General features: G+C 41.1%; 1 protein-coding gene across 1 annotated transcript in view; it reads right to left on the bottom strand.

Annotated features, from left to right (window-relative positions):
- The window catches only part of PLXNC1 (plexin C1), a 60,581-nt gene that overhangs the window by 11,930 nt on the left and 34,363 nt on the right, over window positions 1–14,288 (bottom strand). The window contains exons 13-23 of the mRNA XM_081879444.1: window positions 13,323–13,410; window positions 10,276–10,476; window positions 9,958–10,149; window positions 8,505–8,598; window positions 7,683–7,784; window positions 6,601–6,704; window positions 5,895–5,942; window positions 4,606–4,730; window positions 3,035–3,233; window positions 1,452–1,598; window positions 157–334 (exon numbers count right to left, since the gene is read on the bottom strand). Coding sequence (XP_081735570.1) covers window positions 157–334; window positions 1,452–1,598; window positions 3,035–3,233; window positions 4,606–4,730; window positions 5,895–5,942; window positions 6,601–6,704; window positions 7,683–7,784; window positions 8,505–8,598; window positions 9,958–10,149; window positions 10,276–10,476; window positions 13,323–13,410 — 1,478 coding nt within the window. The remainder of the gene's footprint in view (window positions 1–156; window positions 335–1,451; window positions 1,599–3,034; window positions 3,234–4,605; window positions 4,731–5,894; window positions 5,943–6,600; window positions 6,705–7,682; window positions 7,785–8,504; window positions 8,599–9,957; window positions 10,150–10,275; window positions 10,477–13,322; window positions 13,411–14,288) is intronic.

Consider the following 14,288-nt stretch of genomic DNA (forward strand, 5'->3'; position numbering starts at 1 on the left):
ATAGTAATTTGTGGGTCTCGTCTGTTAACAGCAGAGAAATCTTCAATTGTGGTTTTTCAAAAACCCATTATTAAATTCTGTTCTAAGAGTAAACAAAGGAAAATAAATGCCAGATTATAAATTTTTAACAAATATAGGGCAGTGGCAATGCCTTACCCAAGGCCATTTCATTGAGCTGAAGATCATAAAGAGAGCCATTCTTGTTCAGAAAGACTTGCAAGATCTTCTCTTTGGCTTGCCCTATGGTGTCACAATCCAGGACGTTAACTTGAATTGTCTGAAAAGTGCCTTCACACTCACTTTGTGGGATATTTTCAAAGACAACATTTAATTCCTGAAAGAGAACAAATGTTTAAACACAATGTAATTTACAACCCAGACTTAAAGCATATAAAAACCCTAGGTGAATAAAAAGATAACCATCTGCCACTGAAAAGACCTTATAGCTGGTGCGAAGGAAGTCTTTCTGAAGAGCCTATTTCATAGCCGAGGTGCCACCACTGAAAAAGCACTCTCCTTGAAGAGCCACCTGACTCACTTCGCTTGGAGCAGGGCCTCCAAAGATTATCTTAGTGCTCAAGCAGTGATATGTAAACCACTTGTATGCAAATCTGTGTTAGCAAAACTTGTATTATGTCAGAGGAAATTAATATAGATCTTTCAAAAACATGTTTTCACACTTCACAGTTACTCAATCCCAACTGAACTAATGTGCTAAGTTTGGGCCACAGACCCAATCTCATACCCAATCTCATAAGTTTGGGTTCAATCTCATACCCAAAAACAAGCTGAGTCGACTCAGGCAAGTCAGTAACCTGATCTAGTCATAATGCTAAAGCATAGTTTTCATGTATGAAATAACTGCCTCTTATCTGTTCTGATGCAGGCATGAAATTGTAAGTATCTGCTTCCAGATAAATAAATTAAACAGTATTTTATTTATTTGAACTGGTGTTTTTAGGTATGGCCTATCCAAATAAGCTAGGATCAGAAATCACAATTTTATCTTTGGTTGTTTGGACAAACTATAGATTAAGCTACAGTTTGTCATGGTTCATATAATAAGATAAACTATGGATACTTGGAAACAGAAGTGGGTGCTTCTGATTTTGCAACCATACTGGGAAAGTTGAGGTGAGAGTGTATTAGCTTGAAGCTTGTTAACTGCAGCCAGTATCTCACAGCCTCAAGATAATCCATCTCTAAAAACTAAGTGACCTATCTCACGAATTATAGGTGGTGTGGAGAAAGCAATCTGGCATTTTCTCTCTCCCTCTCATAACAATAGAATCTTTTATGAATGTCAGTCTATGAAGAACCACAATTCGACCGTAGACTACATATGTGAGACCACTTCTTGATCTAGAATTCCACCCCTGCTTAGCCATATAGTTTTTACCATACAAGACTTGTTGGTTTCATTTGCTGGACACACAATTAACAAGACATACCACTGTATTGAATTCAGTTACTTGCCACAGTAACCAGTCTTCATTTAGTGTGTTCAAGGCCTTGCAGGTTATTACATCCACAGGGCCCCTGTTTATTCTTTGATTTAGGGTTGTCACAAGCATATAGAATGGATCCCCAAATGTCTCCTAAGAAACATAATGAAACACAATGTTATTGAAGAAGAAGAAGAGGAGGAGTTTGGATTTGATATCCCGCTTTATCACTACCCGAAGGAGTCTCAAAGCGACTAACATTCTCCTTTCCCTTCCTCCCCCACAACAAACACTCTGTGAGGTGAGTGGGGCTGAGAGACTTCAGAGAAGTGTGACTGGCCCAAGGTCACCCAGCAGCTGCATGTGGAGGAGCAGAGATGCGAACCCGTTTCACCAGATTACAAGTCTACCGCTCTTAACCACTACACCATACTGGCTTATAGTTAAACCCTCTTTTCTTTGCATTTTTCTATGAAGTACAACTTATTTGTTAAACAGGGGAAACAACCAGAAAAACTGTCCTGCTTAAAGTCTGCTGCAAATAATAGGCATTTCCATGTAGGGAAAGACATGAACCCCACATATACCGTATTTTTATTTTTCACCCTATAGGACACAATTTTTCCCCTCCAAAAATGAAGGGGAAATGTGTGTGCGTCCTATGGGGCGAATGCAGGCTTGCTGGAGAGCAAGAGGGGTCGGTGCGCCAGCCCCACAAGCTCGGGGGACAGCGAGGAGGTGGAATGCCGCCATCCCGCTGTCCCCCGACTTTGTTAGAAGGCTGGCGGGGGGGGGGGGGGAAGAAGCCTGCTCCTCCCCGTCGCCAGCCCCACAAACTCGGGGGACAGCGGGAGAGGCGCAGCGCACCTTTCCCACTGTCCCCCGACTTGGTTAGAAGGCTGGCGGGGGGGAGAAGCCTGCTCCTCCCTGTCGCCAGCCCCGCAAACTCGGGGCTTCCCCCGCCCCAGCCCCGTGCGTGGGGGGGGAAATAATTTTTTCCCTTTATTTCCTCCCCCCCCAAAAAAAAATCTTGGTGCGTCCTATGGGCCGATGCGTCCTATAGGGCGAAAAATACGGTAGATTGCATGCTCATCTATTTCTTCACATCTACATATAATGTATGTGTAATGGGAAGCGGCAGCCAGCTGCAGGATGCAGTTATGCATACATTTAGTGGAAGAGACACATGTGCAATTGTCACAAAATATGTTCTACCTGTATGTTTCACATTTTTGCCTATGTACATGTGGCTTCTCTAAAAAAGTATGAAGCAATGTTTGAAATGGTAGGTGCCACAGATGAACCTGGAAAGGCTTCTTCCTTCTCTAAACAGCTCATTTTCCTACTCCTCATCTTTTACCCCAAATATTTATGAGTGCTCAAATGTGGGGTTCCCATTCATTTAATGATTCAAAATAAAACCTGTTCATGCAAATGTATTCCACTGAACTGAAGGGGACTCTTCGAGTGCATGCATGTTACTAAGTACTGAACAAACTGCTAGGCAAGAAAGCTGCTGTACATGCACATCACAAGTGGTTCCTTCTGCATGAAAACAAGCAAGTATAATGAAAAGATACATTACTTGCCCGAAGAAAACTGGAGAGGCAAACAGACATCCAGTTTGTCAGCAGTTTTTCTACCACTGACTCTGTACGCCTTAGCAGCAGCTTCGGTTGTATATTGCTAGACTGTTCCATCAAATCCCTTGTCAAGACCTCTAGAATATGGGTTAAGTAGACTAGGTTTGTTTGTAGTGCGATCGTCAAGAATGATGCAAACAAGCATCTGTTTATAAAGAGAATAATAAATTTAATGACAAAAAGAGGAAGAACTTGAATATAAGCTAATATGTAATTCTGCCTACATCATTACCTAAGTAATAGTAATACTAACTCAATCTATATGCTGCCACTCTCATCTTGGCAGCTGTCACATAAAGTTGAAGGAAATACCAGCACTTCCAAAATAAAACAAAATAGGAGAACTACTAAGAAAACCTGGAGAACAATAAAATGGAGGATACAAAATGCATGATCGCTTGTTAACATAAGGCAGTGAGTATAAATGGTCCACATGACAAAGCTCCAGGAGTAGGTCTCAAATTAAAACAAGACTTGTACTGTCCATAGACCTAAGAACCAAAATGCCACAGTTTTAAACTCTGTCCATCACTCTACAAGTAACCAAAGAAAAGGACACATGGCAGGAACACTGTAGTTATTTTCTAGATATTGTTGGACTACAACTCCCATCATCCCTGACCACTGGTCCTGCTAGCTAGGGATGATGGGAGCTGCAGACCCAAGGTTGGGAAAGGCTGGTCTAGACCATTAAACACTGCTGCCAACTTTTTGTATTATTTCAAGTGAAGGGAAATGATTGCTGGAAGCTCCTATGAGATGAATAACTAACTTGTGTAAATTATGCAGCTAAAAAAAGTAACCTCCAGCTATCTTCAATACCTGGAATTTCACTTCAATGGAGATGAATCCTTAGCTTGGCCTGCCACTTCAACCCTCAAAACACCCCAACCCCATAATTGCAAGGGTTGGAGAGAAGTGAGTTAATTATCTTACTGGGTGCCCCTTTGTATTAGCATTGCCTTAGCTGTCCCCAGTTTTGGTTTCTAGCTATTCCAGCCAGTCAATCTTCCAAGTCATTTAATCCAATAAAGCCCAGAATGTCTATTAGTATTCACAAAACAGAATAACTAACACCAATGAATATGTTGATTTCATTCTACAGAAGAGTGCCTTATCTTAGTGCAATTTGGTCTGCATATTCTGTTTCAATATTCTAAGTTACTGAACTCTTAGCAAGATTCCAATATGTTTCTTTCTAATTCAAGATAATTACACAGACATAACAGTGAAAATTCCTCTGTAAGAATCAGATACAGGTTGTATTCAACCAAGTTTTATTCAGAGTAGATTCACTGAACTAATGAACATGACTAAGGCAGCTCCATTAATTTCATTAAGTACTCTGAACCAAAACTTCATTGCTTACCACCTACATTTTCTTTCCAGAAGTTTGACTAATGAGATTTTTTGGAGCAGCGTGAGGGATCAAAGTCAACAGAAACACAACATTTCTATATGTGCAGGTTGTTCTTTCATGTTTCTACAACTTGAAGAATCTAAGTTCTGTAGCATACCTGTCTTTTACAGAGAAGGTTTTCTGTTTTTCAAGCGTATGAATCAGAGTAACAAGAAAATGCTTATTACAAATTAAGGCGTACAATGCTGTAATGCTTTCATCCTTCTGCTCAGGATTTCTGCTCTGAAATACATGAATTGTATGTCTGTTTCTTTGTTTTTAATATGTTGTTCGTTTTATTATAAATTATAGCTGCAAGCATCAAATACAAAAAAAAATTGTTGTTGAATACAAAACAAACAAACAAAAAGATCTTCAGGCAGGCAAGGTAATATTATATTATTTTAACCAACCACTGCTAGGAACTGCTAGGACAGGGATGGGTTGTCTCCAAAGGATGTTGGATGCCAACTCCCATCAGCTCCAATGGGCATGGTCAGTGCTCAGGGAGATGGAATTGTAGTCCAACAACATCTGGAGGGCCACAGCTTCACCATCCCTGTTAGCAGGTCTTTTAAGATTCACTGTATTCTTTGTTCTCTGAAAATGAAGAGAGTGAGGATTTCAAACTTCATTAACTCCCGTACAGCAAGGATTTATAAGTATCCCTATCAATAACAGCTCAGAGCAGATAGCTATGAAAGCTGTGCAGTGGATTCAGTTTTGTCCCGAGGCAAATTGGGCCTATTTGGAGGGACCTGAGCATCAACTCGGGTTCAGACAGACATGGATCACTAGGAGTTGGGTGGCTCACATTGATCCAATCTGTGACTGTCAGCGGATAGGCAGGTAAGAGGCGTGGGAAGACCTGGCTCTTCTGTCCCCAGACTGCCCCCTGAGCGTGCAATCCTAGGGGAAAGGCACTCCTGGTCTTGGTAGGAGGAAAGAGGCACAAGGACAACTTCCCCCATCCGTCTCCTGGATACATGTTTAATTAGTGGTTTAAAACCCTAATTAAACATTAGTTCTACCTGTGAACGTATTTGAGAATGGATCTGGGGAGGGATAGCGTTCCCTAGGTTGACAGAGTCTTACAATTCCCGAGCAATGCTGGGCACAAGGCTGCCAGTGACATATAGCTTGCCACCTGCCATGCTAATGAACATAATACACACATCCTGTGAACATCTCTGTATGGAAATTAGTTACAGCATTCAGATTTGTTTTTTCTTATTTATAAAAGTTATCTGTTGCATTCTCTGTATAGGAATTGAAAGCAAGATGCAGCATAAAATGACAACAGAAATTCGCTAGAAACACTAAAAGAATCATACTACCCAGTTTTTATTTCTGTTAAACCAGTTGCCTCTTTTGTAAGAGAACTAAAATTATATGTAAAACACTTACAAGGGGTTCACTGGAGTCTTCAATCAAGATAAACGACGTGCCTCCAGCCTAAAATAACAGATTGACGACTATGATGTTGACAGAAGATTGCAAAACAAAAGATTGCAAAATAGATAAGGCATTCAAATAAAAAGCAGTGGTTTGGATTGGCCCATATGGTGAAGCTGCATGCACACAATAACCAAATGACTTTTCAAAGGAAGACCTTTGCATAAACTGCCCCATATTTTTATAAGCAAACTGGATTCACGTAATAATTTTCTGGGTTGAAGTCAACTTTGGTGAACTTTTTAGTAGAATGTCACAGCACCTGAGGTGACCTGGCAGCAAAACAACATGCCCTGAAAATACTTTGATGAATGGCATCTCCCCTCTGCTCCTGTGCACTGTTCTGGGGTTCTCCTAACCCTTCAGAGTGGATTTTGAGAAGGTGCGGGGGCACATGGGGAGAAGAGAGGAAAGTCCCATTGCAGTAGTGTGAGTCTTTGAGTTAGTTGAGTTCAACTCAAAAAATCCCACAAAAGCTCAACAGCAACAAAAACATAACCAAACCCCAAGTCTTAAAATCAGCAAGGTTTATTCTGTCAAGCGCTGCCCTTTTATTATAAAGGTCATTTAACTGTATGCAAAGCCATGAGACGTTTACAACTTGGGTGATTTCAATTACTGCAAAAGGTTTATAACAAATACATAAGCAGTCGTTTACCTCCGGGAAGGAAGTTCGAATAAGAAAGTGTTTGTAGTCAAGGAAGGGGATGGTTCCAAAACTATCAACCACATCCAATTTTTCCATCTGCAGCTCTACGAAGCCTGCAAGAAACAAAGATCCCCTGGAGTGCTGGTTTTTGTAATATAACATTATCTTAATTACAGCTTTCAAAGAGATATTGGAAAGTAGCTATCATGAGACAGTTTTCACAGTATACATTTATCTCTGTACTCATTTTTAATGCAATGGGAAATGTTGATCGCATATGATTTTTAATAGTTATTTATTCATAAAAATAGCAGAGCAGTTTACATATATATATATATATATATATATATATATATATATATATAAAATCTTACAGTAAATGTCATATAAGAATGTTAAAAGCAGAAATTAGCTAACTGCTATGGAAAGATGTATTCTTAGCTGCTTGCATAAACCTGATGGAACTGGAAAGTTTTAAGAGTTGGAACAAAAGGTGCCTGCTGAATCTCTGTTGGCAGAGCATTCCACAATACTGGGCAAATGGCACTAAAGGCACTTAAATAAATATCCCATTTACCTGCACTGTTGAACATAATGTAGCGGTACAAAGAAGGTGGGCTGGCAGTAGTAAATGGCAGCTGCACCGAGGTCAAATTGGGGCCTAGATTCTTACAAGGGGCAGTTGTGGGGCAGCAGTGGAGGGAGAGACACAACACTCTTAGCTATGCCAGTTTGTGCCCATACTAGGTGCCACTGGCTAATCAATACCTGCACACATGGTGCTGACCCAGCCACTTTCTGCTTCCAAAATCACTGCATTATATTCCGCTTGAAAGCAGCTGATCTCTCTTCCCCTTGGCTTCTAGAGAATGATGGCAGCCAATTACTACCATCTGCCGCACCACACAGGCCATCCCTGACATAACCTCATGCTATCACAGAACTGCTAATATTAACATGAAGAAGGAATTCTGTGTGTTATGACTATGGGAAATCACAGAATGGTGATCTACTTGAAGGAATACATGCACTTGATAGATCATGAGGCGCCTCATCCACAAAAGAGCTCTAAAAAAAAATTAAACCCTCACCTTCACGTATTTCTTTGCGGAGTTCACATTCCAGAAGCTCCAGGTGTTCGCTCAGTTTACGATTCAACTGCTTGGATTTTCTTTGGGTCATGAAAATTGCAACTGGGGGAAAAAATTGATACAGTCATACCTCGGGATAAATACGCTTCAGGTTGAGCGCTTTTGGGTTGCACTCCACGGCGACCCAGAAGTAACAGAGCACGTTACTTCTGGGTTTCGTCGCTCGCGCAGACGGTCAAAATGACGTCACACGCATGCGTAGAAGCAGCGAAACACGGCACACACAGACGTGCTGTTGTGTCTTACATTCTGTTCGGGATGCGAACGGGGCTCCGGAATGGATCCCCATTCGCATCCCGAGGTAGCACTGTACTCAATAAAAAGCAGAAATAAGAACCATCAAATATACTAATTTGCATTCTTTTTATCAAAACAAAGGGCAAAAACAGGAATCTGCAGTACTTTGAAAACAGCTGTGTCTCAGAATAGTCACCAAAAGGTAGTAGTGACTGCCACCATACAACACATTGTTACAAAGAAGTTGGTTGCCCCAGTGTGGGTACTGGCTGCTGATGTTATTAGGGAATGACCATCTATGCAAGAACTGTAAGCTTGCATGTATTGGCTACTAAACCCCCCCTCCCTCCCTCCCTCCTCCTCCTCCTCCACCACAAAACAAAGGCAGAAAGTCTCATCCACCACAGATTGCTGTGTCAGGGCTGCTGGGTCTTTCACTTAAGAAACCACCCCACTGACCACCACTGCATGCGCTTACTGGTTTTTAACAGATGGAAAACTGGACACATGAATAGTGCTACTTACCAGCAATGACTACGGGGATTAACAAAAGAAGGGTCAAATATGAATAGTTGTGTGCTTCTTTTGGAACTTCTTGCTTAAAGTTTCCCAGCTTGACCTAGTGGATTGGGGAAGGGGAAATGAATATGTAAGAAAGACCTATATTGATATGTAGTTCTTGGCCCTGCTCGCTGAGTTGTTATCCTTCTTCTGTGGCTGGAAAAAACAGCACACTGCAGCTGAGCTAATACTATGTGTTGAAATCAATAGACAAAACCATAGACACTATTACCTCTCCTTCTAGCACTCTGTTCGCACAGGGAGCTGCAGCTCCAAGCATGACTGAAATAACAATGACTGAGCTGCTATATATAGAAGCGATACAGGAAAGAAGGAAACTCAACAGTGCTATCTAACCCAAGATTAAATCAATTGTACAACACAAGGGAAAAAGGGGGGAAACACCAAAATAATGCTCAACATTACCAATCTACTCCCCACAAAAGACTCAGGGAAAACTAAGATGCAGAAATATTTGCCCCATATTAATTTTGGAGCTATTTCTTTGGGATTTTTTAATGTAAAATCAAATCATATGGTTTTATACCAGCACTTCAGTTTCTAAATTATAGTTACTGCAAGATCATGTTGAAGGAGTATAACACATCAGTATTTGTGCCTGGCATCTGGTTACCTATATTTTGCACTGCGTATTTATCATACAAGTATTGATATAGAAAAATATAATGCCCAAGCGTACCTGTTCTCATACAGTTTTGATCCCCTTTGTTCTCAGTTTAATTGATTTTATATTTGATTCTTGAAAACTGGGCTTTTCTGCCTTTGATGATGAGCTGTGCGCATGCGCGCACACACACCCTTGATACAGCAGGGTGGGGGGACTCTAGCCCAAATGCATTCCCTCATGGGGGAACTTTTGGAGGTCATAAACACCCCCCACTCAGGTTAGTTTAAGTCTCAGTTTTACTGAAGTCTAATCTTTGTTTGGAGTTTACCGCTTTTTGTGGCAACTGGCTGCCCTTTATTCTGATGGTATCTTTACACGGAGAGTCACCCAAGTGTTCAATAATTTCGGGCGGTGGATGTAGGGTGCTCACATTGGTAGTCATAGGACCTTTGCTTTGCGAGACACCCTCTGGAGGATGTTCTGTCTGACTAACCCATGGAACTTATTGTTAGTGCACACTCATAGCTTTGTGCTGATACTCTCTTAATCAAGCAAGAAATTAAGTTAAGGTATTGGCCTTACCGTTGCTAACTGCTATTTGGTAACTGTGAAGGTCACACTGAGAATAATATATTAAAGAATTGAAAATTTTGGTTAAGACTATAAAGTACTTATGTTTCTTTGTTTATTTAATCTCATGGCAGTATTTTCTTCTTTGTTTTATGTTAGATTAAATAGTATATTCACATGTAATAAGAAAAAATATAGAGCCCATAAGCTTTTACTCACATAAACCTTCACACTGGATGTATCAATCTCGTCACTGGATGTCTGTTGGGCTCTGCAGTAGATAGTGCTGCGACTTTCAGTTTGCGAAATATTTTGAACAGTGAAAGTTACGTTTAGCAATTTCTCAGCAGCCATGCAGGACATAAAAACGTCAATCTCACGTTTAGAAATATTTAACCCATCGTTTTTTTTCTGGAAAGAGATGAGAAAATACTATGAAGTGTGAAATACGCACCAAATTCAAAGAATTTTAGCATGTGAATGTTTAAAATAGAAGATTTGTGTTTTCTCTTTATAAAACCCAAACCAGCATCTTACATGTATTTTTAACTCCAAGACAGGATGCATATCAGTTGTCAGTTCATAGTGAATAAATTCAGGGTCAGGTTCATATCGAAATTCAATGCAAGGTATATTTTTCGTTTCAACTTTTAGAACAACTTTTACATTACTTTTCTCAGTATTAACAGCTGGTGTTGTAAAATTACACTCAGATCTGTCACTGCGGCATGTAAATTTCTAGAAAAAGAAAAAGGGGGAAGGGGGGGGGAAATGAGAAAACTATAAAGCACTGCCAAATTGTATACAGTGGTAACTCGGGTTATATACGCTTCAGGTTACAGACTCTGCTGACCCAGAAATAGAACCTCGGGTTAAGAACTTTGCTTCAGGATGAGAACAGAAATCGCGCGGTGGTGCGGCAGCTGCGGGAGGCCCCAATTAGCTAAAGGGGTACCTCAGGTTAAGAACAGTTTCAGGTTTAGAACGGACCTACAGAACGAATTAAGTTCTTAACCCGAGGTACCACTGTATAGTACACATTGTTAAATTGTAGCCCATATGTTGGCTGTAATTCTATGCACAGTTATGATGCTTACATCACAGAATTCCATAGAATTTAACTTAATATTTTCATATACAGTGGTACCTTGGTTTGCATATGTTTTGGATTACAAACACGTCAAACCCGGAAGTGCATGTCCCGGATTGCAACCTTTTTTGGATTACAACCCATTTTTTTGGATTACGAACCATTTTTGGGGGGAGGCCCCATTGATGAAAATGCACCTTGGGTTACAACCTGTTTTGGTTTACAAACGGACCTCTGGAACGGATTATGGTTGTAAACCAAGGTACCACTGTACACAATATTCCTTAAGTAGGATTGCCATATTTTGTTGAGCTTTTTTTTTTTGGGAAACCTCCCCCCAAAATAGTGATTTTAAGCTTTTGGAGCTGTTTACGCTGATTCTCTCCCCCCCCCCCATTCCATTGCCATACAGCCAGGTTTTCTCCTGACATTTTGCCAATTTGGCAAAACTCCCTCCTGACACCATTTTTACACCCAGAAACCAGGAAATGTCTAGAATTTTTCTGACATATGGCAAGCCTACGTTAAGACACTTTGTGCTGGATTCAGGAGGTCACTTTTGTGAACGGAAGGGCTCTTTCATTCACAGAAGCAACTGAGATCCAATGGAGCCTCTCCAACGGAACATAGGTCAGCTATTTTCACGGATTCCGCCCCCCCCGTCCTTCCCCATTTCTCATGCTGTTCTGGACAGTCACCCAACGCTCTGGAGATGGTTTTCAGAACTGGAGCAGGGAGGAGGAACTGGCTTCCTCCAGCATGACTGGAACTCCACTAAGCGGAAGTCTGAATTCAAACCTTATGGTGGAGTACAGCCCTTAAATTGCTTACTCCTACAATAAGCTCATTTATTTCTGCAGAGTAAGCAGTCTAAAAGCTGCAGCTTACTTGCATTTAAAGCTATAAATGCCAATCACATCACAGTCCACTAGACAATTGGACTAAGGCCCATAAACTTTGGTGATAATACACTCGTGTAAAAATCTGGTATTTAGTATAAAATCCCAACAATTATATGTGTGTCTGTTTTTTTAGCTTTTACACATGTGCAGGCATGGGTCCCCAAACAAACATTCTCTCACAGGTTAAGTTCAGAATAAAGCATTCTAGCTAACCAACTGTATGACAATTCTAATTTTTTTTATTTGAACAATTGAATTCCTTTCTGCAGAACTTGGATATTTGATACAGATTGTGTACAGCCTTGCATTTTCTATTACTCCCTGAAAAGGAATCCTATGGTTGATAAACGGGGCAAGCCTGTAATGTTACGCAGGGGTAGACAGATTTCCCCTGTTCAGTCTCTAAAGATATTAATATTGCAATACAGTGGTACCTCAGGTTACAGACGCTTCAGGTTAGACTTCGCTAACCCAGAAATAGTACCTTGGGTTAAGAACTTTGCTTCAGGATGAGAACAGGTGGTGCGGCAGCTGCGGGAGGCCCCAATTAGCTAAAGGGGTACCTCAGGTTAAGAACACTTTCAGGTTTAGAACAGACCTACAGAACGAATTAAGTACCTAACCAGAGGTGCCACTGTAATTGGCTATGGACAGGAATGGTCATGTACTATCTGGAATAATTTCTGTAATTTCCGAATCAGAACATGGATTGTTTGCTCTTCTTCCACAGCTTTGTTTCTTCCCATCCACTATGCCTCATGCACCAAAAATCATGTACATTAAAACAATGCACTTTGGGGGGTGGTGATTTGAGCATGCTAGTATTCCCAGGAAGCTCCAGTTGAACCTAATCTTTCCACTGACTTGCTAATGTTCATTACACTCCCCATTTAGCTGAACACTAGCAAGCATGAGAGGGCTTTATAATGGGAGCTAGATATACACTCTAGCAAGCCAGTCATTTGAAAGTTGAGATAAAACTGAAGCTGTGAAGGAATTCAGGTGAAATTGCGGCGCAACTGCTCCCCTGGAGCCTTCTCTATAGCATTCTTGGCAGCAGGATTTTTTTATTCACTCAGCCTTTTTAATTGCGTTATAAATCCATGCCGTTTTACGCGTGCTCTCCCCTGTAACGATTTTTTATTTGCTGCCTTTTATGGTTTTTTTGTTGCTGCTGCAGTTAATCATTATAACATTGTACTTTCATCATTGTACTTTGTTTGTTTGTAAGCAGCCCAGGAAATATTTATTGATCAGCAAAGCTATATAAGTTCAAATGATAATAGCAGCAAAAAAAAAAAAAGGTAATCAAATTGGCAAAAACCCAAAGACTCTCCAAAATAAGAGAGCCTTTATCCTTCATTGGAAGCCCAAAGGGAGGGGGGTGGGAAAGGGAAAGGGAAGCAAGTTCCAGCAATATTATCTACTGAAAAAGAATACAAATAATACAGGACCAAAACATCATGACACTTTTCAGGAAGGCACTCATTTACCTTTTATGGCAGTTTGCAGAATTGTGGCACTTATAATTAATATAGCCAACATTTTTTTGGGGGGGGGGAGGGGAGGGGAGGGGAGTTCACAACACTTACTGCCAAGTTTTGTCCCCCTCCATCTAAAACAGAAACCATTTCTGTGACATTTAGATGTCTCCCACGTATAGTCATGTTGCGACCTCCACTGCAAAAAAAGGGAAAGGAAATAAGCTTGGAACTTGGGTCTACTTCAAATTTTTTTAAAAAAACAAGTTTGCAGCTCAGAAAACTTTCTACCTCACAGTAAATCAAAAACTACAAATAAAAATAATAATCAAGTTTGCAGCTCAGAAGACATTTTGTTGTTGTTGTTTAGCCGTGTCCAACTCTTCGTGACCCCATGGACCAGAAAACGCCAGGCACTCCTGCCTACCACTGCCTCCTGCACTTAGGTAAAGGTAAAGGGACCCCTAACCATCAGGTCCAGTCGTGACCGACTCTGGGGTTGCAGCGCTCATCTCGCTTTATTGACCGAGGGAGCCGGCGTACAGCTTCCGGGTCATGTGGCCAGCATGACTAAACTGCTTCTGGCGAACCAGAGCAGTGCATGGAAACGCCGTTTACCTTCCCGCTGGAGCAGTACCTATTTATCTACTTGCACTTGGACGTGCTTTTGAACTGCTAGGTTGACAGGAGCTGGGACCGAACAACGGGAGCTCACCCCGTCGCGGGGATTCGAACCGCCAACCTTCTGATCGGCAAGTCCTAGGCTCTGTGGTTTAACCCACAGCGCCACCCACGTCCCAAAGCTCCTTCTCTTACCCCACAGTAAATAAAGAACTACTATTCTCAGTGTATGACTGCAAAGCAAATTTATTCACATACACAAATGTCAATCTCAAGCCTGGCTTAAGGAATGAGTATTTGTGTGTCATGCGTATGACAGTATGATCCTACAGTACACTGCCTTCTCTTGACAAAATTCCTATCCATACTGATTGTGATTGTTCACCTCTTTTCGGAGACTGCCTAGTAAGCAATGTAATCTCCAGTAGGATCTCGTCACATATTTCAGTAGGATTT

This window comes from Podarcis erhardii (assembly GCF_964252035.2).
Source record: "Podarcis erhardii genome assembly, chromosome: 10".
Lineage (NCBI taxonomy): Eukaryota > Metazoa > Chordata > Lepidosauria > Squamata > Lacertidae > Podarcis > Podarcis erhardii.